Here is a 26,071-nt window from a genome sequence, read left to right on the forward strand (position 1 = left end):
ACAATGGTGGCACTTATTTAGGTTCTCCTAAAAATGCTCATGGACATAGCTATTATGGTAGAGTGACATATTTCACATTTGAATACAGCAGGGTGACATTGTATTTATGATCATTACACTTAAACCAAACTGAAAGATAGAACTAAAACACGCATTTCACTTGATAAAATTCTTATTTAAATGGTATTTATTTATTAAAGTGCTGCCTCAAGTAGCATTACTGACAATTTCATTGATCAAAATTTGGTTGCATACTGTTATTTACAGCGTACCAAAAATGTTGTTTGCAAAGAAATTTTTACAAAATCCATGAGTTCTTGTTAAAAGTTGATGATTTCTTAATGTTGATTCCAATTTCCAGGTCATATTAACGTTTTTTTCTTATACAGTAAAACAAGTGATATATCAAGGTTTTGGTTACCAGTTTGGATTGTGATCTTATGTTCATCAGATAGGTGTCAGATTTTTGGTACTTTGTAGTAAAAATAATGTGATCCATGACTAACCCTGTATTATAAGCGGGTTTGTGAGTTATCATGGTGCAATTTATTGAGAGAGAGGTGTGTTATGTACCCTTTAATCTTACATGATTGATCTGTATTTCTTTATCTCACACCCATATTGAAATGACTTAGGCATTTTTCATTGACTTCATTCATCAGTAATTTCAGTTGTACTTGTATATCTTTTCTTTGGAATTTCATACACACTGAGAAGCTGAAAGTAAAGCATAAAACTCGTTCTATGTAACAGATAAAAACTGCATTCGTGTTTTGTTCAATGCTGGGGGAAGAACTCATTTCACATGGTTTATGAATATATCTCAGCCTGACAGCATTTGACACATCCGTATCCAAAATCAAACTCATTCATTCTGTCCACTCAGAACAAACACTTTTGTAGTCCTGTATATATACAGGTATATGTTGTTTTGTATATATATGTGTGTGTGTGTGTATATATATATATATATATATATATATATATATATATATATATATATATATATATATATTGCTATAACGACTCCACATTATCACTATTCACCTTTATTAGCATCACAGTCATATAGTAAAATTGCTTTTTTACACTGTGACCTAATACTTTGTAAGTACAGTATATGCTCACTTATAAGTCAAGTCCAACTGCAGACAACATAGACCCTGATCTGCAGTCACATAATGGACCAGCAGATAAGAGTCTGTATTGTTGTTTTGTTCTAGTGATTACTGCTAATAAACTGATGGGTCTTTGCAGTTTGCAGTTGGTTTGATTGAGTATATACAGTATGCATTTGATTTGAGTATATACAGTATGCATTTGGTTTGAGTTTATACAGTATGCATTTGGTTTGAGGATATTCAATATGCATTTGGTTTGATTATATAGTATGCATTTGGTTTTAGTAATATACAGTATGCATTTGATTTGAGGATATTCAATATGCATTTGGTTTGATTATACAGTATGCATTTGGTTTGAGTATATACAGTATGCATTTGGTTTGAGGATATTCAATGTGCATTTGGTTTGATTATCGAACCTGTCTTGAAAGATCACCCCTTTTGCCAGAAAATTATGATCTCTCAAACCAGGTGGTCTCACATAACAGTGGTCTCTCAAGGCAGGTTTTACTCTTTACAATATGAATTTGATTTGAGTGGGCATTTAAAGTATGCATTTCTTTTGAGTGAGTATATATCATATGCATTTGGTTTGGCACTATACAGTATACAATTGGTTTGAGTGAGTATACACAGTATGAATTTGGTTTAATTGAGTATATACAGTGTTCATTTAGCAACAATTTGTTTCATATGAAAATAACACCAATGTAAGTCTACGTATTTTATCCTTTGCCTAAGGCACTTTGAATTTAATACTTTAAGATGCCCATCCATTTCAGGTGAGATTGAAAGGAGATGGGGTGGACCTGTCCACAATCATTATTGGTCAACCCCAGGGGTCCTACACATACATGGAACTGCAGAAGTTAAATCTTACTGAAGGAAACTACACGGCCTTTGTGACTGGGATCAATCTTGTTGATAGTCGTAGTGATCGAGTGAACACAACATTTACAGTGGCAACAATCCCTCCAAGCAAAGGTAAAGATAGAATGGTGTGATCAAATAGAATTTTTATCATAGTAAGGAGTCCCCATTTTGATTACACGGTAAAATCTGATGGAGTCCCAATTGAGGATTCGATTTCACAGTAAAACCTAATTGATTTGATTACACAGTAAAACCTGTAGGAGTCCCATTTTGAGGATTTGATTACACAGTAAAACCTGTAGAAGTCCCAATTAAGGATTTGATTACACAGTAAAACCTGTTGGAGTCCCAGTTTGGGTATTTGATTACGCAATAAAACCTGCTTTCAGAGACCACTTCTGTCAACATAAATGCTTTTTTAAGACATGCATCATTGCACTATTTAAAAGATTGACCTGTAAATTGAGAATTTGGTCTCTTAAGACAGGTGGTCTCATAGCAGTGTCCTTTCAAGACAGGTTTTACTTTAATGCTAAATGGTGCATTTTGTTCACATTTAGTAGATTTATGGACATGGATGCCACTTTATGGCAATGATAGTAGGAGCATATTCACTAATGAAGGTAATACTCTTTACTTAACTCTTCATCTTAGGAACATAAAAACATATTCAGAGTTCTGGAGCCTGCACTGGCAATATCTGCTGGATTCCAGAGGTTGCCTCCCCTTAAAGACATGTTTAATAGCAGACCCCACTAGCAGTATTAATTCTGAAATAAGTCAAACACAAACAGTAGATTAATCTGGTTACAGTTGAAGCAAACCCAATAGTTAAATACCATAGATTCCAGGAGATGAACTGACATGCCTACACAATGTAACCAGGCAGGCCAGAGTCACTGGTGACTAAAGTGACCTTTCTTCCTAGATCCCAAAGAATGAACAGGATCTGATAGAGGCTCTGCAAATAATTGCTTGTGCTCACCCAAACACCTGCTAAAGGAATTGGCTTAGAATTGTGCATATTGTATTCTGGTATATTTATTCCATGTTCTAACAATGTCACAGTTTTCTGTTTCCTTCCATGTTCTAACAATGTCAGTTTTCTATTTCCTTCCATGTTCTAACAATGTCACAGTTCTCTATTTCCATATTTTAAAAAATTTGATTTTAAATAATTTTAAAATAGGTATTTACTGTAATAATTGCTAATATAAGTCAGCTCAGATAATGTGAAAACAGCTGTAAAATAAATAAATGTCATACCTTCCTTGAAATTAAATTGATGGACCAAAATAAATCAAGTAATTTAAAAAGCAGTAGTGTGTTGAACACATATAGCCCTAAATTATTACATAGGATGCACTAAAATCATGTTACCCTTTAGACTGGACATGGGTAGCACCTGTTACAGACTGGGCTGTAGCTATATCAATTGGATTTACCCTTTAGACTGGACATGGGTAGTACCTGTTACAGACTGGGCTGTAGCTATATCAATTGGATTTACTCTTTAGACTGGACATGGGTAGCACCTGTTACAGACTGGGCTGTGGCTATATCAATTGGATTTACCCTTTAGACTGGCATGGTGATGTCATGTAAAGTTAGACACCTTGACAGTTCTGTTGCATACATTGAATATTGTAGTGTTAATGATTTTCTTTTTGAATTTTTGTAGACATTTGTAATTTTGTTTATTTTTTGTTGAATGTTTCTATCTCAAAATGAGAAATTTACACATGCCTTTCACAGCATCTATCCTGAAACTGGTTCAAAACCAGTCAGAAACCCTAACACAACTAGGCCACAACCTCTGAGGCCTACTTGTAAATTGTACACTGGATTACCTCCCTTATAAGAAAAACTGCAATATGCCAACATTTTTTATTTAAGCCAACATGTGCTCCATCAAACACACAACACTATATTATCTATGCTGCGTTAAACTCAGTAATCATTAATCTGCAGATTGGCATTTGAATTTTTACTCTTCAGCAACACAAATAGGTTATTTACAGGCAATTGAGGTAACATGCCTTGGCCTGGGACACACCACAGTTGTCTTAATACATGTAGTTGGATTCACAAGTCCAATGCACTAATCATTGAGCCACCATGGCTCCCCCTAAAGACCAGGCAAATCAATGAATAGAAAAATAATTATAACAAAGTAGTACAATGAAAGTTCTGGAATTCATTGACTTGAAAAGAACATGCTGTAAATACAAAAGTGCATTTCAATGGTTAGGGTGGATTGCACTGTATCAAATGAAATTTGCCAGCATTGTAGAGGTGGGGTTATATAGAATTCTTATTCTGTGTCCATCCTTCTGTCTGTCACTATGTCTTGTGAATGAAACTAATCCTGCAATTTTCGACGGATTGCCTAGAAACTTGATAAGTATTATGGACATGACCTGACACATCAAGAGACCACTGTGCTAATGCATTTTGTGTATGGGTTATTGCCCTTTCTATCTTACAGCAGAATGCAGTGAATAGCAAAATCATGTCTCACTTTTAAATGAATTGCCATAAAACTTTGTAAATATTGGGGTCATTGTCTAAAGATGCACATATTAATATAAACAGAAACTGTCTTGTACAGAATCCTAGTTTTTCATCTTTGTTAGCCTATACAAAGACATAGTTATCACTCTTTGTTGATTTAACCATTTTAATATTTAATGTCCAAGTTTTTCAAATAACATATATTATACTGGCCATACTGGTTTCCATAGAGCTCCTTCTTTTTAAATCAGCTTGCTTAAATTATTCCTTTAACTTTTAGTCACCTAGACATAAGGTATGTGAGCTTTCAAAAGGTCCTGTGTCCATTATGCATTGTTCATCATGCATCTGTGAACATTTCTTTTTGTGATTTCTCAAAAACCATTTGACCAGTTTTCAACCAAATGTGACAGAAAGCATCATTCAAGTTTATACAACCAGGATATATTCAGATCAGGATATAAACAAACTGGGTATATTTGAATCAGGGTAATTACCAATCAGGGTACACCACTCCCTCGATAACTTGTGCCCTGATAACTCACGCACCCACTTATAATGTGGGGTCAGGCATGGATCCCATTTTTTAAACCAGAAAATACCCCCAAAACTGATCCCTATTTGTTGAACTTGAAGAAAATCGTGATCAAAATTGGTAATGGAAACTTTGATGTATTGCTTGTTTTATCATCGAAAACAATAGATGGGACCTGGAAATTTTAATCAACACTATGAAATATCAAATTTAAAAATAGGTCATACAATTTTTTTACAATTTCTTTCCTAACAACATTCCTAGTACCCACAATTAACAATATGTAAGGAAATTTTGATCAATGAAAATGTCACTCACGCCGAGTTCATAAATAAATACAAATTAAATAATTTTTTTATTAATTGAAATTTGTGTTCTAGTTCTATCTTTTAGTTCCTTTTAAGTGTAATCGTCATAAATGCAATGTGTCCTCTTGTAATGAAACGTAAAATGCTTCAATCTAGGTGCCGACTGTGTTTTGATAACTGACTTCCGGAAGTATATGTTGTATTGTTGCATTGAATTAAAAGCTGGCCTCCTTTGTATTATCATGCTAATTATGTCTTTTGAATCAAACAAAGAAGGTGGAATTAAAGAAAAGTTAAAAGGCACGAAAATCCTACAAACTTAAAATCTAGCTTGCCCCAGTCATATGTCGGGTGAACTCACTTCATTTGTGTTTGTAACATAAACTACCTTAAATTAACCAACTCTTTCATAACTGTGATCAAAGATAACAAGGCAGCCAAGCGAAACAAATACTTCGTAAAATAAAGAGTTTGATTTCACAGATACGGACCATTGTGGGCAAGCGAGTTTCAGAGAATTCTTGAACTGGCACTTAGAGATATCCTCAAGGATGATAAGAAGCTTCATTATTAATAACAATTAATTCATGACATCAATAATGTACTAACTGAGCCATACAAAAAATGAGTTTCAACGTAGACGATTGTCTCACGAAATAAATGTTTTTTGAAGAAAAGGAATCTTGTGTGGTGTGTCAACATTTAGTCTAGTTCCCTGCTCTTGGGACTCTCGATTTTGCAGGTTAATATTAAACACGATTACGGGAACCAGACACATCAAGAAAACAAAAAGCAGTTACGTAATACACAGATTTTTTTTACGCGTACACATGATGGTTGTTGTAACCAGTTGGAACGATCTTTCATATGTTGGACATTTTGAAAATAAATGTTATTTAAACAGAATAACAAACAACTTCATTAGTAAAAGCACATTTTCAAAAATTATTATCAACGTGATTGTAAAATGAGGATTGAGTCAATAAACAGCCCAGTTCCCCAACTCCGCCTGCCCCCCGCCCCAGTTTTCTCGCTGTCAAAGCAATTATTTTTTAAATTTTTGGAGGTCCCTCAGTAACTTGTGCCTTCAAGCTTATAGTGCAGTCTATGTTTGTGGACCCAGTTGTGCACAAGTTATCGAGGGAGAGGTGTATATTCAAATAAGGATATGTACAAACTGGGGCATATTTGAATCAAGGTAATTACAAATTAGGGTGTATTCAATAAGGATATATATACACATTGGGGTCTGTTTGAATCAGGGTAATTACAAATTAGTGTATAATCAAATAAGGATATATACAAATTGGGGAATATTTGAATCAGGGTAATTACAAATCAGGGTATATTCAAAAATGGATATATACAAATTGGGGTATATATGAATCAAGGTAATTAAAAACCAGGGAATATTCAAATAAGGATATATGCAAATTGGGGTATATTTGAACCAAGGTAATTATAAACCAGGGTATATTCAAATAAGGACAAATACAAATTGGGGTATATTTGAATCAGGGTAATTTCAAATCAGGGTATATTCAAATAAGGATATATCTAAACTGGGGTATATTTGAATCAAGGTAATTACAAATCAGGGTATATTCAAAAAAGGATATATGCAAATTGGGGTATATTGGAATCAGGGTAATTACAAACCAGAGCATATTCAAATAAGGATATATACAAACTGGGTATATTTGAATCAAGGTAATTACAAATCAGGGTATATTCTAATAAGGATAAATACAAATTTGGGTATATTTGAATCAGGTTAATTACAAACCAAGGTATATTAAAGCACTTTGTATTGTGAGATTCACACTAATTGCTAAACAAATCACAGATAAATCAAATGAATGCATGAAAATCATGAAATAATATGTTCATCATCTGTGTTCTTTTATTCATTAAATTCTTCCTACACAGAAAACATTTCTCTTTTTTTAAATTGAAACAGGAATCCCCCCCCCCGTACTTTTTCAGTTCTGGTGTAGACCCTGCAAAAATGCTAATCGCTTATCAAATGATGCCACCATTACCAAATTAAACAGAAAATGTCCTCACTTGAGTGATTTTCTGATACGTGCAAATTTTAGTGATCTGCCACCAAATATGGCTGCCATTTTTAGAAACAAAAACATTTCAAGAACTTTATCTCAAAAATCTGCTAACTGTGAGAATGTGATTTACTTTGACAGAAAGCATCTTGTCATTAAGGACTTTCACAACAACTTGGTGGCCTAAATGGTTAGAATCTCTGCCTGGATGCAGCAGGTTGCAGGTTTGAACCCTGGTTGAGTCATACCAGAGACTTATAAAAATGGTACTAGCAGCTGCCTGGCTTTGCACTCAGCATTAAGAGGTTAGTGTTAGGACTGGTTGGCCTGGTGTCAGGATAATGTGACTGGGTGAGATATGATGCTACAGGTTGTGGCATGATGCCCCAGTGCTAGGCATCTGTATAAACTGCCACGATGCAGACATCAAAGCAGTATGACTGGAAAATTGTTAAAGCAGCATTAAAAATCACAAACACACACACACAATAAGGACTTTTAATGTTAGAAACATGATGTTGATTTGCCATGAAAATGGATAAGTTACAAAAAGTAGAAATTTCACAAGATATGCAATAATCAGCATTGGAAGTTATATCATTTGAAAGCATCTTTCTGACCCAGATTTAGTGGCCAATTGCTCTTTATCTGGTATATATCAGACAAGTTAGCAATCTCAGACCCTCTTGGAACTCTTGTTTTGTGATTTCAGCTGCAGGTAAAGATGTCAACATCCAGTGGGACAAAAATGCTAGAAGTATTACACTGACCTGGCCTGACCTTTTCAGCTCGAATAATTCACTCTACTATGAGGTGTCTGCTGGTTTTGACTGCACAGAAATTGGACAGTGGATCACCACAACTGAACAGCAGCACACCTTCACCTATGCTGATAATGAAATCACAGCCACTCTTATGTATGGAATTGTCCGTGCAGTGGACAGTGCTGGCCTGTATTCCACAGCATCAAAATATCTGAATGTTTAAAAGAATCTGTTATTATGACTTTGTTTTATTATGATTGCTTTTGTACTGTCTTAGTCTTTTCTAACCAGTGTTTGATACTATAACCAGATTGTTTAAATAAGTAGTTAGATGTTGGTTTTGACTCACATGAAGTGAGGAGGTGGTTCACATAACACAGGTTGGATATCATTCTTACAGTCAGATTTTGTAATCAATTAAATTATAATTAACTTTTGAACATTCTGATTACAAATACCATCACTCAGTTTTGGTTAGAATAAAATTAAATAAATTATGGGAATTTTTAGAATGTAATTATTTTTAAATTAATTTCTATCATTTTTGTGTATCTCATATCAATGTTACTGCAAAATAGTTCAAAAAGTTATGTTTATATTCTTCAACTTGGAAGTGTTTTACAGCATTCTTCAACTTGGAAGTGTTTATACGTTTAAAGAATAGCACATATCAAACACTTTCAGTTTCAGTATTTTATTCAACCATCAATTTACATACCTTTTACATTCTTGTTCATAAAATTGATATACCAGGTTCTTTGCATCATTACAGTGTCACCGTTTACAGTTGGCTCCACTTAAATGCATATTGCTTAATTGCAGAAATCGTTTAAGTGCATAGCGAAAGTATGGTCCCGTTTTTCATTGTAAATATACATGAATTCCACTTAAATGCATATTTCGTTTATATGCATAGCTTGGGTCTGGTCCCGAGGCTATGCATATAAGTGGAGTTAATTGATTTAATACAAATTTTGAGCAGCAAAAAATTGATTAACAATGAATTGAGATGAATTAAAAATGAGTAATTATCAGATCTGGAAGTCGTAACTCTTGCTTTCTTCAGCTGGACAGCTAAAAAAAATTTTATTTTTTTAAAGCCTAATTGGTAAATAGTTTAATTACCCATAAAACGTGTTACAATTTTACATTAAACATGGACTATCTATTTTTTTGGTTAGTAGTTTTAATTGTACTTTTAAGACATCATTGGCTATATCATGCCAGTAAGAAAAGAAGCCAAGAGCCCTTCCCATGGACAAACCCAGTCAGCTGATTCATTCTGGCCATGGCAGGTATGGAAACCTTTGACACTTGAATTAAGAAGTTGTAGGACCTGAGTTACAACTGATTCTTGGCTAATTACAATCAGAAAGAAGACCAAATTGATATAAATAGAGGTCACAATTTTATTGCTATAGTGAAGTTGATTAATTTTTTAAAAACTGATTTTGAACAAATTTGACAAAACACCAGTTATGATTTAACATCAAGTGTCAGCAATTTCTGCCATATTTTCAATGTTGTACACAGCAGTGATGTATTTTGCCAGATGATCAACAATTTGGTTTAAATTGTTGATTATTTCACTGAGAACTGATTTTATGTAAGTTTGATATGATGTTCTGTATGGATGAGACCTTGGAAGAATTCAGTTTCCAGCCATCGTTGCCATCATTTACAGAGGACATGGCCCCTAGTAACATATCCTTGGGACTTTGGTTATGACAGCAAAGCTTTTTCAAGGTTTGTTGGATTTTAACCAAATTTGGTATAGAAAAGTGTTATGAAAGTGTTGTATTTTAACTGAATTTGGTATAGAAAAGCCATATGAAGGTTTGTTGGATTTTAACTCAATTTGCTTGAGGCCATTATTAGGATGATACCTTCATAAAGTTTGTTTTTCAGTGTTCAGAAGTTATGCCCCCTGATTGTCTGACCTCCTGACTGGTTCAAGCATAACCGTATCAAGACTTGTTGGACTCGAGTCAAATTTATCATGATTTGGTGGATTTCAGTCAAATTTGTCATGATTTGGTGGATTTCAGTCAAATTTGTCATGATTTAGTGGACTTCAGTAAAATTTATCATGATTTGGTGGATTTCAGTCAAATTTACCATGATTTGGTGGATATCAGTCAAATTTATCATGATTTGGTGGATTTCAGTCAAATTTGTTATGATTTAGTGAATTTCAGTCAAATTTGTCATGATTTGGTTGATTTCACTCAAATTTATCATGATTTGGTGGATTTCAGTCAAATTTGTCATGATTTGGTGGATTTCAGTCAAATTTATCATGATTTGGTAGATTTCAGTCAAATTTGTCATGATTTGGTGGATTTCAGTCAAATTTATCATGATTTGGTGGATTTCAGTCAAGATTTGGTGGATTTCAGTCAAATTTATCATGATTTGGTGGATTTCAGTCAAATTTATCATGATTTGGATGAGATCTTAAATGAGTTAAGCAGCATTCTGCAACATCATTTACAGCAGTTATGCCCCCTGATTATTTGAACACATGACTTTGGTTCATGCTGCATAACATAATTTTGTTTGATTTTAACCAGATTTGGTTCTGTAGCTTTGTATTGTTGAGATTTGTTCAATTTATACATTCAATGAGATAATTTACAGAAATTGTGGTCCAGATTATCTTTTCTGATGACTTTGCTTTCTGCAGTATTCCTTTATCAAATTTATCAAAGATTATTGGATTTCAACAAAATTTGGATTGCAGCTTATATTGACCAGACCCTCCACGAGTTTAATTTTGAGCATTCCACAGTACCATTTAGAAGAGTTATGATTGCCTCTCCTCCTGACTTCAATTCCTGCAGTGTCACTTTACTAATGCTGAATTTCAACCAAATTGATTATGCACCTTTATACTGTGTACCTTTATACTGTGCACCTTTATACCATGCACCTTTATACTTATGCCACCTTTATACTTATGACACCTTTATACTTATGACACCTTGAATGAGTTTGGTCTAAAGAATTCCATGTCAGTGTTTAGAGGAGTTATGTCCCTAAATTGCCCATTTTCTTAACTTTGGTTTCCCAACACAACTTCCTCTATGATATGCCTGTCGCTAACAACACTTACTTCATATGTCAGCTTTACAATTGTATATAGTTAATGTTTTTATATGTTTCATAATGAGATATTGAAATATGCCAGTGGTAGAAAAATAATAATATCACCAAAGTGGCAATACCACTTTTATTGACATAGTGGTGATATCACTTTGGGAACTACTTTCTTTTCCCATTTAGAAGTATATCTGCCCTTGCATGTTATTCATACCTGTAGTTCCATATTTAGGCGTATGTAATTTTTTATTCTTTTCTTCTCTCTCTCCCTTTTCCCTTCCTCCCTCTCTTCCCATAAGGATGAACAGATTTTAAAATGTGTTAAGACTGTTAACATTCTAGTATACATTTATGTAGTCAAAAAGAAGGCACCATCAAGAATGCCTAAAATGAACCCCAAACAACAAAAAGGTAGGTTTCAAGTATTAGCTTTTCATTATTAGTTTTCCATGTGAACCATGCAGATTGTTAGTGACTGAACTTACATTTCATGTTGCTATTCACTATGCTCTGTCACCCACACAGTAAGGTATTCCTGTTACACACAACAATATACAGTACAAATTTTTAACACATTAACCCCTGGAGCTTTTTGTCATTTTCGCCTGAAAATCGAGTAGGAAACACATTTTGAAAGCCATTTCTGAATGGACTCAAAAACACCAAATTCCCGGTCATCTTTCAATAACATACTGCCTAGTTGTGTTAGAAACATCGTTTTTTCATTGGCTATTTGACTCACGCATGAGCAGAAGGGTAGAAGTTGGATTTTTTTTTTTTTTTTTTTTTTGCTAAAGAGAGCCATTATCCGGACACAAAATCAGATTCCAACCATGGGCGAATTTTGGGTTAAAAAAAAGTCGGGTCCAAAAAATGAGGTTTTGTATCTGAATTTTGTAGTGCAACTAGATATTCCAGATTATTTGGTATCATTGTAGAGCTACATCTGTCTACCTTTCTATAATACCATCCACTTTAGTGTGTCATGCATGATCATGATGCTACAGAGCTCGGCAGTAGGCTACTACCTCCTGCCCCGTTATGTCATCACTAGGGGTTAATGTGTTAAGAAAAACTCTCGATTACATATAGTACTAAAATTGTTTAAGTACCAGTAGTGATTTTAACTCTCATTACAATGGTGTCTGAAAATGAAGAAATCAGGCATTGACGAGTGGTGATTGCAAACTGAAATTAAGAGACAATCCAAATTTTGGGTACAATATATGTTACTGAAATAGACTGATAGCACCAACATTCACATTTGATTGCACAAAAAAAAATAGACCCCAAAGTCCTTTCACACAAACTGACAATCATTAAAATCTGCGGTTTTATAATTTTTACATATTTAAAAACATGCTGGGCTTGTACTTTTGAAAAGCCTTGTTTGCACACTTGCATAAAAGCCACATGAGGTTGATGAAACAAATTTCATTGAGGTTTATTTACATATCAATGACATTGAGGTTTATTTACATATCAATGACATTGAGGTTTATTTACATATCAATGACATTTGAGATTTATTTACATATCAATGACATTGAGATTTATTTACATATCAGTTTCACTGAGGTTTATTTACATTTCAATGACATTGAGGTTTATTTACATATCAATGACATTGAGGTTTATTTACATATCAGTGACATTTGAGGTTTATTTACCTATCAATGACACTGAGATTTATTTACATATCAATGACAATGAGGTTTATTTACATATCAATGACATTTGAGGTTTATTTACATATCAATGACATTGAGGCTTATCTACATATCAGTGACATTGAGGTTTATTTACATATCAATGACATGCTTAGAGTTCAGGCCATTGAAGAAAATGTATGTTTTTACACAGGTTTGAGCTTTTTGGATAAAGAATTGTAGTTGACAAAAACCTTGTTAGCTGGAATTGGCAAAAGCAACATGAGGGAGATGAATTAAATTTGGTAAATATATTTGTATACATATGTCAATGATTCAATTACATTTTCAGGCCACATCAGCAGTTTTTAAGGTGTTTTTAAATATTTGTTAATTTTGTTTGGACTAAGTCTTTTATTTTACAAAATCTTCTTAGCCAGATTTTTTTTATAAAATTTGAGGTGTATTTGAATTCATGTGTAGATGACATGAATTAATGCTGAGGCCATTACATCAAGTTTTAATTTTTGTACAGATCTGTTCACTTTTTTGACATCAACAATTCTGACAAGAACCTTGATAGAATGTTTCAACAAAAACCAATTGAGGCAGACAAATGAAATTTAATTTTCATGTTTGTATCCATACATAGATGATCTAATTAGATGTTTATTTTTTTTAAGCAAATTTAATATTTTCATTATCTTGAATTTATACTTGTTTTGATAATCAGTGGGGCATACATAGCTTAGAAACAAAATTCTATTATTTTTCTCACTTGCCTATACCCAGTAATATATCTGGAAACAATGGTTTGATCATTGTATTTTTTACTTTTATTTTATGATGCAATTGTGTCATTTGTTTCATTTTGACTGTTTGTAGTACAACATGTTTGTAGGATTTTTATTGATTGCGACCAGGGAAACAGTATTGTTTATATATTTTTAATACTCAACTGTTTTACTGGATTTTTTGGTTACTCAAAAATAAGAGAAATGGCACAAAAATTTCAGTTATCAACAATATGTCTTCACTAAAGTTTGTGGATGACTTATTGATTGGGTAAGAATGGGTCAACTGAAGGAAGGAAGAAATTATTTTTTGCATAGTAACTTTAGTTCTAGACCACTAATACCATAACCAATGTTTAGCATGCTTGTGCTTAAAGTATGGAAGAGATCATTTGATTTCAGATTCAAAAGAATAAAGGTCAAGGTCACTAAAATTCAAAGAATAATGGGCTTTGCAGAATAAATTTTGTTTTATAATAAATTCCATGACCCGACTTTGTAGATAGCTGTCACTTGGATTATAAAAGAAACCTTTAGATTATGGTGTCAAAAGGTCAGAGGTCACAGTCATACTAAGCCTAATAAAAAAAAATTTTCTACACAAGTCCAGTTCAAAACCACCTACCTTGATCAAAAGTCAAGATAATTTAAACCTGTTGATTAGTAATCCCACAAACCCTACTAGCACTTGTAGAGAGGACTGATAAACATGTGATGGGCATGTACTGTGCCGTTGCTTGGTTTCTCTTGCTACATTTGACACAGTTTCTATCATTGTTTTATATACAGTCATGAAATTTGATGTGTTTATTTATCTTCCATTGTACTGTTTATTAAAGCAAAATTAGGTCACAATAACCTATTCATACTCCATTGATTATTAATCTCAGTTTCTCTGACTCTGGTGACATTAGTTATGAAACTTGATTTGTATTTTCATCCTGAAGGGTACTACCTATCACAGACAAAAGTAGGTCACATTGGCATTCTTTTCTTTCCCTAGTGACTTTGCATGGTTTTTGGATTAGGCCATGGCATAGCAGGTGAGACATAGCTTTCTGCAGAATTCTTGATTATATTTTCTGTCCCAATAAATTAATGTATAAATAAATTCTGTTTTGACAGTTTTCCAGTATTATTATCTACTACTGGTTTGGTTATGGTTAATTATTTTATGAGTGGCTCAGTGGTTAAGGTGTTGGACTCCTGATCAGAAAGATGCAGGTTCCACCATCGGATCAACTTGGATTAGCCACCCATGTGTGTCCATGAGCAAAAAACACTATACTCGACTTGCCTCAGCAGTATTTAATCTTGAGAACGTTTCTATACAGACCAACCAAATTCAGGGCTTGAATTACAGTTGCTTTGTCTCTGTGTAATCCAGGGCAATTAACTTGGAACTTGACTTGTCCTGTTTCAGTTTTACTCTGTCTATACTGAAACAAAAATACTGAATCTGATTAAGATAAGCATCTTGTCAAAGTGACTTGGCCAATTTCACATAACACTCCAAAATACAGACAGACAAGTCTCAACGTGGCCAATTTCACATAACACTCCAAAATACAGACAGACAGGTCTCAACGTGGCCAATTTCAAATAACACTCCAAGATACAGGAAGACAAGTGGAGTTTTCAACTTGGCCAATCACATAGCACTCATAAATACAAGCAGACAAGTGAAGATTTCTAGCCCTGGAACTTGCCATTTCTTTTGAATCTGTGTGATATGAGATGTCTACTATTTGAACAAGATAAGAAAATTCTATTTTTTATATATTTTTGTGATACTTTCTTGTTGATTTGTTTTAACCTTTTAACTGTGTTGTAGTTTGAATAAAAATTTCCTAGAATATTGGCTTATGTTTATGTAGGTTCAACTTTATACATCCAGTTGTTTTCATCTGTTTCTTGCTTCTAAAATGAAGCATGTCTGTTTTCTTCAATCCCAGTCTTATTTCTTATTTGGCCGGGAAAATAAATTAAATACTTCCCCAACCCCAAACCTACAGCATTTGGTAGGACAAACAAATTTGTATTTTTGCTTGAACCAAAATAGCAAACTAGACATTTACAAATGGAGAGTGATGTCAGACAAATTACCAGAATCCAGTAGGTAACACCACCAGAAAACTCAGTCCAACAACCCTCTTACCTGGCACTGTAGTATGTATATGTCAGTGTTTACAATATCATCTTCTAGATATTAGGGATGTTTGTAAAACTTTACTGACAGATATCTACAAGATTTTTCAATGTAAATCAAGGCATCCAGCTTTTTATTTTTAAGGGGTTAAAATTTCAAAACAAGTTCTTAAAAGGTCTTAATGCTTCTATTAACAAATCTCTGGCTTGCTTATAGTTCTTGCAATAAATAAGCAGGTTCCTTTTTAAACAGACCTCTTTCTGTAATACTTCTTGCCAATACGGCCACCATATGTGATCATAGTGAGTGTAAGAGACAATGAAGCTTCTCTTCTTCAAATACGTTACCGAATCATAATTCCATAGAACTACTACTACCTCGCAAATTCCGCACTTCCACATTAACACATTTTAGCTAAAAGACTTAAACTTATCTACCCACATAGATGGACATTAGAGTGATCTCCTCTTGAACCTGGGATTAGTGTCAAAGTGCGAATTCTTCAGTTACTACTACCGCTCATAACGGGTATTATCATAAAACATTTTACTTGAAAAAAAAATAGTTTTTTTTCCTCATCTGATATATGTCACGGTAATGAAAATGCATTGTTATAAATCTTTAATTTATACCTAATCATTCTTGATAATCAGTGTTGTTATTATTAACCTTGGCCTTAACCAGCGTCTTTGCAGTAAATTCTAGTCTCAAACCTTGCTAAAAACTAATCACAACAATACAAATTTGGTAACCCCATCCCTAAAATTGGGACTATTTCGTAACCCCATCCCTAGAATTGGGATTATTTGGTAATCCCATCCCTAGAATTGGGACTATTTTCTTTTTTTCAAATGAGTATTTAGTTACCACATCCCTATAATTGGGACTATTTTCTTATTGTCAAAAGAGTATTTGGTAACGCTATTACTATGCCATCCCTATAAGTGGGACTTTCTGATTGCCAAGCAAGTATTTAGTAACCCCATCCATACAATTGGGACTATTTTCTTACTGTCAAATGAGTATTTGGGAAATTTTTAACCCTGATTTTTGGGGTCTAACCTCCTATCCCTCATCGCTCTTAATTGTTCTGGCATTTTATTTTCAGATGTCCCTTTATTGCAGATTAAATAATTAATATTATAAGGGTTTGTGTAAAGTGTAAACAAAATTATTTTCATGTCTATTAGAGAAGTTTACTTCTTAAATAGCAACAACAGTAGTTCTTGAGTTCTTGGCATAAAATAGCTTTTTCAAATATGAACAATGTATCTGCTTATTCAGCTAGCATAATATAAATTTAGGCTGCATTTTAATGATTTTATTTCTTATTTATGGGTGCTACTGGAGTAAAGGTGCCCAGTGATGATATAAGCACCATTAGTTTCGTATCAAATTAAAGTTCTGTTTTAATGGAAAAAAATCTATACAGTATATTTGTCAAACAGACACAATTCAACCAACTACAATACAGAACACTGTTAAAAACTACTTGTATACCCCTTTATAATGCAGAAAAGCATGAAATAGAACATCATAAATAAACACAATTTGGTCTGGTAAGTAGTGGAAAGAGTCATTCGGGTCTCACACTAGACCACGTGACTCGAAACATATGTTAGCAAATGAATCTCAGGCTTTATGTTAGTAAATTAAAATTCATAATGTGTGTTGATCATTACCAGCTTGTATTGTCGGCTATCAAAACATCTAGTCAAAAAAAAATATAAAGGAAAGAACACGTGTCTATCACTAATGTAGGATCTCTCTGCTCACTTGTCAGCTGTTCGGTAATGCATTTGCTAGATGATCAGAATACTGGCAGTGCCCATGCATGGGGTTGATTTATGCCAAATAGTTGCCTTAGGGTCATTTCACTTAAACCAGACCCAAAGGTGAAGTCAACTTCACCTTGTTTTGCTATCAGCCATTCCCTCCACCCATGGTATGTTTCAAGACAGTGTATAACTAATCAAAGTTAAACATCGACCTTTCGGTAAATTTTCCCTCAAAAACAAAAATAGAAATAGAAAAGAAATTTTATGTTATGCAGTCAATATTGGTTGTACTTTGATGATGATAAATACCAGAAATTACATTGTTTTTCTGCAGAATTTTTGCCTACAATTTGAACATCATCAGTGAAAGACATGTACAAAATTAAATTTGTGTAATGCATTCTAAAGCAATTAGTAATGATGCAGTGGGTATATCCAGACCCATAACTAATTTTATAAAAAAATTAAAACATTTTATCCAATATTTCATCATACAGCCATAATACAAGGACATTCTGATATGGAAAATATCGTAGAGTTTTTATACAATGTATTTTTGAGGTTGGCTTTTTATGTTGTACAACAACTGTAGTGAATCAATATAAGCCAATTTACCAATTTTAAAAATGAACTTTGATTAGCATTTAGCATTTGAATCATCTCAAAGTGAAAATGTGCAAAAAGCAGTAATTTCACATGACTATTGAACCTTATACACCCACTTCTTATTTTCGCCAATTTTGCTACATATTTGAAATTTATCCCAGATAGTATAGTCAAGGCTTAGATCCTGAGATTATTATTAAATGCACTTTAAAGCAATGCCAAGCTGAATGGGATGAGCTAAAGGTTCTGGCAAGCAAAATTTACTATCATTCAATGGGAATATTTTAAAATACAAATTCGGGGGCAGTCCCAATTAATATAGCAAAATCAAGGGGCAGTCCCAATTAATATAACAAATTCATATTAGTAATTAGAACTGTACCGACTATTTGGGCAATTTTTAATATAGAATCCTATGCACTGGGTGTCATTGACAATGACTGCATTAACTACACAGTCCATAGATGACAATGAAAGTAGGTGATAGGGCATCAACCTGACAGAAGTGGATCTTTTGAAAGAAAAATTCAGTCTTGTTTTATCTTCAGGATACAGACGATTCCAAGAACAACGGGAAGCTCTGGCAATCTCTACATATTTCAAGGCCAGCGAAGTTTTCGCCGCATGCCACATACTTCGCCCAAAGCAAAGCCACGCAAGCAAGACATCCCGATAGGGATCTAGAATCCCACAATCCAACTGCACCACGCTATCTAGCAGACTCAAGCTTTGTTCCGTGGAGGTGGAATCGAAAGGTACAGATTACAAACCGAAGTCTAATACTCTTCCAGATCAAAAAGGTCGCTATAACACCGGACAGTGTCCCTGATGTCCACAAAGAATGCGGGACAAGGCCGACCGGGACAGGACTGAGCAACTATATCGTGTTGCACGACAGCGGGCTGAGGCGCAAAGCATTCATTCAGAACTACAGGCTTATGACAACGTGCTACGAACTGGGATAGATCACATGCAAACATCCTTCAAAATATTTCGTTTGAAGGACTCCCGGAAGTTAATTTCTGCGGTGGCCTAACCAGTGGAAACCATTATTACCCGCGCTGGTGGAAGTGCTGTACTGCTTTCAGAAGCTACCACAGACGTCGAACCGGCACTACAACACAACGATCCTGGCAGTACCGATTTGTATCGAGGAGGAGCACCTGGCCTGGCTAAATAACGTGCCAATCATGTGCTAGGCGCCAAAGAATTTGTGCACAGCTCCGCAGCCTCAATCCGTTTCCAGAGTACAACGATACCTCGATGCGATTGATTCCGCTGAGCTGCACATCTGGGCTAGCAAATGTTGCGCCCCACTCTATCTTCGTTCTCCAGAAACTAATTGCTGGAAGGATCCCCTTTTACAGACCCAAGCATCTACAGTTCATGCTGAACCATAGCATCGCGATCCAGACCGGAGTAGTCACGCATGGCCTCCATTGATTAGAAACCAATGTTATCAGGTCATGGAGACCTTTTTTAATCTGGCTGGTGCCTGAAGATCTCTGGGGTTGGGAAGTCACCCATATCCACTTTGCAGAACAGTATTGCAGAGTTCTTGTCATGTTTCGGTTTCTGCTCGATATATATGGAGTACGTGTGGATCCTTGTGGAGAAGACTTGCAATTCTGGAGAGATATATCGATGTCGCTATCCCTCTGTTAGGGGTTGTAGCAACATTAAAAATGTGGAGAGTGCTGGTTCGCCCTCTGGCGTCAGCGTGGGCGTGCACATTGGACACGGTCACGTTTGCCACAGTTCACGCTGAAAACAGGGCGGCACCTGATACCTTTGTATGCAATAACTGGCTATCAGAGAGAGGAGGTTCCACAGGCACTCATCAGTGACAAAAATATTGCTAATAGACTGCAGTTCGTTTCGAAGTTTATCAGGCCAACCCGCTAGCAAATAGTCAGCGTCTCTGAATATCCAACACGCGATTGTTGTGACAGGCTCTTTTCAGCAGAACGGATAACCATATTGCGGACGGTTGCATACGTGTTTTCTTTCCAGTGGATCTTAGTTGGAATGTGTGTTGTCGTTTCGCGTGTGTAATGTAGTATCAACCTGTTTTCAGTTTCCATATATCTGAGCGATATATTTGATCAAATGGAAAAATTTCAACATCTGCGTTTAGTTGGTTTCTTTGGCCTATATTGTTTTCCTCTGTGGTCGTGTGCGAGTTGTCTCTGCATCTATTGTCGGTTTGAACCATTGTCTTACTTTTGGTAGTCTATGTTAACTTTCTGTAGCCTGCAGCGTTGTCCTGCGTGTTCCTACTAGCAGGCCCCTTCAGAGATTGTGAGAGGTCCATGCCATTTCTAACATTTGAGGGCAATAGGCTTGACTATATTGAAATTGGAAACAAATATAATACCAAAATATGCACATATAAAGTTTACTAAATAAAGACGTAAAAGACAACTAAATTTACAACCGAGAGTGTTTAAGAGAGTAGATATGATAACAGCGGTTTGTTTTCGTTAGTGATCAAGGTTAAAGTAACATTACTTTCCTCTCGCTGGCACCTCAGAGTTCAAATAGGCATACGCCTTTGTGCTGATTGCGTTCCAATGCCGTGTAATTCTTTATGTATATGCTAACAGTTTATCTAACTGGGTATGAGCACGTTACCATAGAGACTAAGTTTTTCATTTATAGTAATCTAAAATACTGTACTAGGGGACTTGTAAATAAACACGTTTTCAGTCTGAATAATTAGTAGCAAATAAATCAGAAATTTTATGTAAAATATGACTTAAGTCGATGTCGTCCCAACTGAGATCAAATGATCCATGACTTTGCACCAACCCAGCATGAAATCGAATAATTCTAACTTTCTTGGATTTGTTTCGTATATCTCAGATGACTTCTTTTGCTTTGCTAGACTTAGCAAGGATTTCATAAAAACTATCGCACTGGTTAGTTGGCGTGGATGCCATTATTATATTAATACTCAAAGTATTGGAATAATTGTCGTAATTCTCACTGTCTTCGCTGTCATTGTTTTATACGATGTCTTTGTCGCTAGTTTCACTAACTATTGTCAGTGAACTGGCGTTTTCTTGCACAAGACTTTTCTGGTTTTTCGTTATAAGATTGACCAAGTCTACGTCGTTGTGCCTCTTATAGAATTCCTAAGTTAATTTATCAGAATGCTCCGGATACTATTTTGAAAATCATTTATTCTTTGATCCCTTTCACAAATATGTATGAGGTATTTAAGCGAAGTAGCGATCTAATAATTTCTGCAACGTAAGAAACACTCCAATGTTCGAGTACTGCGACTCCCGCATTATATATACAGAACTCATATATTTTTTCTCAAGCTCCTATAGGCATCAATCTGTGAACTTTACGACATATGTATACCGTGATAATTGTCTAATATAATATTCTCACACAGTCTCTACCAGTGAATATAAAATGAAGCCACACACAGAAAACACTATCAGCAAAATATTTCATATACAGAATAATAGCGATCAATAATCCTATTTCTCCAGGCTTATTTTAGTCCCACAGAAAAATGAATATCCACGGATGTAGTATAGTCACAATCAATAATATTGGCCTGATGGAAAACTTGTGTGATGTGTAATACAATTCTAGTGATAGCGATCGGTTTGTTCAGCACGCGAGAGTTGATGGAAATCGTTATCGTAATAAGTAATCTTGTATGCATTTTTACTTGTCGTTGTAATTGTCACGTCTTTGTTATTGAGTTAATTATAGTGGCGTGCGGACAACTGTGCATGTGCCACTTTTTTCTGTCACGTAAACGATATTTAATTATATCACAATCTCACGGTCGTGTAAGTTCTATGATAATTGCGAATTTGGTTACTGATCTAAGTTAAAGGTCTTCTACCCTACATGACTATACTTTGGCATGCAAATCTCTTATTGAATTTGCCTGACGGTTTCGTGCTGGAGCTGTAATGCGTGAAAGTGTGTGATGTGAGAACAAAGTGTTGAGTTTTAGAGTTCTTTGACCTAGACCAGTAACAAATTCAAAAACTGTTATTATCATACTACTTCTTTAACACCCTAATTACACAGGGGGTCTCTAAATTCCATTTGTATCGTCTTTTTAAATATGCATGCTAGTTCAGCATTGTCAAGTATTTAAGAATACGAGCAGGGACAAAATCAAAATTTGGAAAGTTAAATCCAATTATGCTAAACTGATCCCAAATTTCCCTCCGCTCATAGCGAGTTACTATTATTTTGTCAGAACGATGTATTGATGATAAAATGCCAGCTGGAGAAAACCGTACCCTTTGATAATAGCATTTTATGCCAGTGGCGTAATAAGGGTAAATTGCCCGCGGGGCGACGATGAGGACCAAAAATGGAGCCCGGGTTGCCCACCCCTTTTGTTCGCTACTGTTGTCTGCGATTTGTTCTCGTAACTGACTTAAATGTGGAATGCAGCGATTTTCCATAATATAGTAAAAACAAAATGTCATGAGTTCTTTACTTGCATAGATGAATATAAGCGCTGACGATGTTGCAACGTAACACGCGACAAACGTCACAATATTCCAAAAGCGTCACAGTGAAGTGTGTCTTCACTCGACTAACATTGGTTGTTTACATTTCATTTTTTATCGGATGTCACTCCGTGATAATAGATATGATGTATGATCCAGTCAACGTGCTCGTATATTAATGCCCAAAGACTATAAAAAGGTTCTGAGGACCCTGGGGTCAAAACCGCCTCCCTTCTGCGATATTTTCTGAAAGAGTAAGAGCCGTGAGAAGCGAGAACAACATAATACACAATGGAAATTCCAGTACAAACCGCAGCCACCTTTGCAGCTCATTGTAGGTAATTCTCTGCAATGCTTTATGGTTATGACTCGTAATATGTTTTCCCTGGCAGAACATTTTCATTAGAGTAAAGGGCGAACTAGTTAAAAATGTAATATTACATTAGTTTCACACCCAATGCGCTGCATAAATCATATGCTGGGTTCCAGATGTGAATGATATAGAAGAATGGGAACTAGTCTAGAAATCGGCATAGAAACAAACTAGAGTATATATTAATTTTTTGGATTGATAATTAAAGTTAGAAATTTGAAGAAAAAAAAAGAAGCTTTTGAGAGCTTATCCTAGCTATACATTTAAATAAAATAGAGACAATGTTCTATTGATAGAATTACAGACTTGAGTTTGGAAAACTCATTATTGAAACTAGGACCTGACACTTTTGGTGTGGAATTGGAAACACTTGTTTCAAACACATGTACATACTGGTAATGTTTACACTGCACCGAATCTGGCGTGCAGGATATGTCCATGCTGATAAATATAGACTGGCATGAAATATATGTCTATACTGATAAATATAGACTGGCATGAAATATATGTCTGTACTGATAAATTTAGACTGTCATGAAATATATGTCCATACTGATAAATATAGACTTCCATGAAGGATATGTCTATAATGATAAAAACAGACTTGATCATGAGCATTCAGAAATTTAAAATTATTCAATTTTTGAAATCATCAAATTTCCGTAGGTCCACCATGGAAGCTGAAATAATACTACAGTTCTACAGCGACTAGCAAAAATAACCAATTTGTACGTGAATTTATGCGTTTGTCGTGCTTTAAGTTCAAATGATACTTTGAACTAACATTTAAATTTATTTAATTCTCAAAATAATTAAATTGCAGGGTTGTTAAGATTTGTAGCTATCATTTTTAATTTGTGGATTATTATTTTCAGAAAACTGTAAGGATTTGCCACGCGACAGTGTGAAATTGAGTCAAACAGCCATATCACTCACTTTGCCCATCCCACACTATCCTATTATGATGCTACCTCCAGTCAGCAAGTTTCGACACACCTAAATTTTTTCTCAGTGCACGCAAGTCAAGGTATAAAGAAAATTTACATAACTATAGAACACATGTGTATCGTATATATTAAATAAACTGTCTTCATTGTCAAATAAATTATATAATACAGCATGGTAGGTATGAACACAATAATAGATATATATTTTTCGCGTTGTAATCTATGTGAATCTTTTATGTAGAAGTTTGAAATCCTGTACAGGTATACATAATATTGTTTGAAGGCAATATATTTTCAGAGCAGATTAAATCATGTTTACTAAAAGTAATAAATTAACCACTTTGAAAACCATATCGTTTCACATTGCTCTTTGGATTAGCAAACTTGAGCCATACAGTGATCAATTATAAAATGAAAAATGTGACATTAATTTTAGAAATTAAATTGTTTGGAGACCTACGGACCGAGGAAGCAGATACTTAAACTTATCCCGAAACCTTACGTACAATATCATTGTGCCCAAAACAAATCCCCCCACCCCGGTCTACAATAAACATTGACTACTTTCCAATACAAGGGTCAGTTAACGCAAAAGATTCCCTTCTTTCTTTCTGTCTCTCCAATACATATATATACACACCCTCGTGTCACCGTTTCTTAAACTTAGCTAAGCGCAAAACCGTGACATGATAAGCTCGATATTTTGCCGCCTGTCTCAGTTGAGAGATGTATTTGAAAATGATGCAGGAACACCCTGTAAGATTTGTAAATAAGAGTGTATTTGTGATATATCCGCAAAAAGCTGGTACAGTTAAAATTTCAATATACAGAACAATAATTTCAAACGTCTACAATCCTTTTATGAGGGAAATGGGGACAAATCATAATTATATAGACGCTCATGTGTTAAAGTGCGGGAGACTATCGGCGGACAAATTACAATTATATGGGGATTATATGGGAAATGTATTAAAAGGATAATAGTGTTTATAGAAACAAAGATGTTTATAAGGAGAAAGAAAACGTGATGTTACCTTTTCTATGTCACACTCCACATACACTAACCAACTAACCGTGTGCAGTGACCAATTCCCTGTTATATACTATCCAACACCCCACTCTATTCTCACTCTATACCATCAACACGCCATGTGAAATATACTAACAGTAACAGTAGCAACAACTGTAGCCTTGTTGCCAACGCCAGTAACCATTTTTCCAATCACAAAAGCAGTCCTCTTTCGGAACATTTGAAAAATTATTCTCCTTGGACAACGAGTGAATCTTCGGCGACTGGATTCGTTGAACTATTGAACCATGAATAATCAATTTGATTTAACAATACCCAGTGACAGTTCTATGGATATGTTCCTCAGCAACATCTTATGTTGTTTCACAGACAAATTACCTTGGGTCACGAAGCTCACTGGGCAGTAGCTTTTGGTAGAAATCATTTATCCCTCTCAGGACAAGACTATGGTTAAAGATCAAACCACCTTCCTCGTCGAAATAATCAACAAACAATTTCAACAACACTTGGCCCAAAATGATGCTCTCATGTACAAATCCAAAAACACCATCACCAGCGAATCCTCCACAGAATGTCTACTCTATCCGAATTCTTGCACGATTTGTTTATGTTCAATATCTCGCCAAAACTATTTCAGTTATTTTCCACGATCAACTTGTCAAAGCAAAAGGAAAAATCTCACCGAATGTTCTTATCGAGTACCAGAAAATTGTTCACCGTCATAAAACAATGTACATTTCCGACGGTTAGACGCGGTCTATAAGATTTTCTCCCAGTTTGTTTACTATTATGGATGAAAACAAGAACATATCACCGCATTCAAGAGATAGTCACAAGAACGATCGATTCCTCGTTGCTGAGGGTAATCCCTTTCAAAGTGAATTCTGCCATAGGTACTTACGATGAAGGAGGAGACACATGTCACATTCAACTAGAATTTGCACATCCGCACTATGTTCCTGTCAGTAA

General features: G+C 34.9%; 1 protein-coding gene across 1 annotated transcript in view; it reads left to right on the top strand.

The window, feature by feature from the left end:
* Positions 1–15,579, top strand: part of LOC149790372 (uncharacterized) — a 273,840-nt gene extending 258,261 nt beyond the window's left edge. The window contains exons 54-55 of the mRNA XM_089973208.1: positions 1,907–2,108; positions 8,127–15,579. Of these exons, the coding sequence (XP_089829334.1) occupies positions 1,907–2,108; positions 8,127–8,401 (477 nt within the window). The 3' untranslated portion in view covers positions 8,402–15,579. The remainder of the gene's footprint in view (positions 1–1,906; positions 2,109–8,126) is intronic.
* Positions 15,580–26,071: the final 10,492 nt, after the last annotated feature.

The sequence above is a fragment of the Sinohyriopsis cumingii genome, chromosome 10, assembly GCF_028554795.1.
Source record: "Sinohyriopsis cumingii isolate HCF-2022 chromosome 10, ASM2855479v2, whole genome shotgun sequence".
NCBI classification, from domain to species: Eukaryota; Metazoa; Mollusca; class Bivalvia; order Unionida; family Unionidae; genus Sinohyriopsis; species Sinohyriopsis cumingii.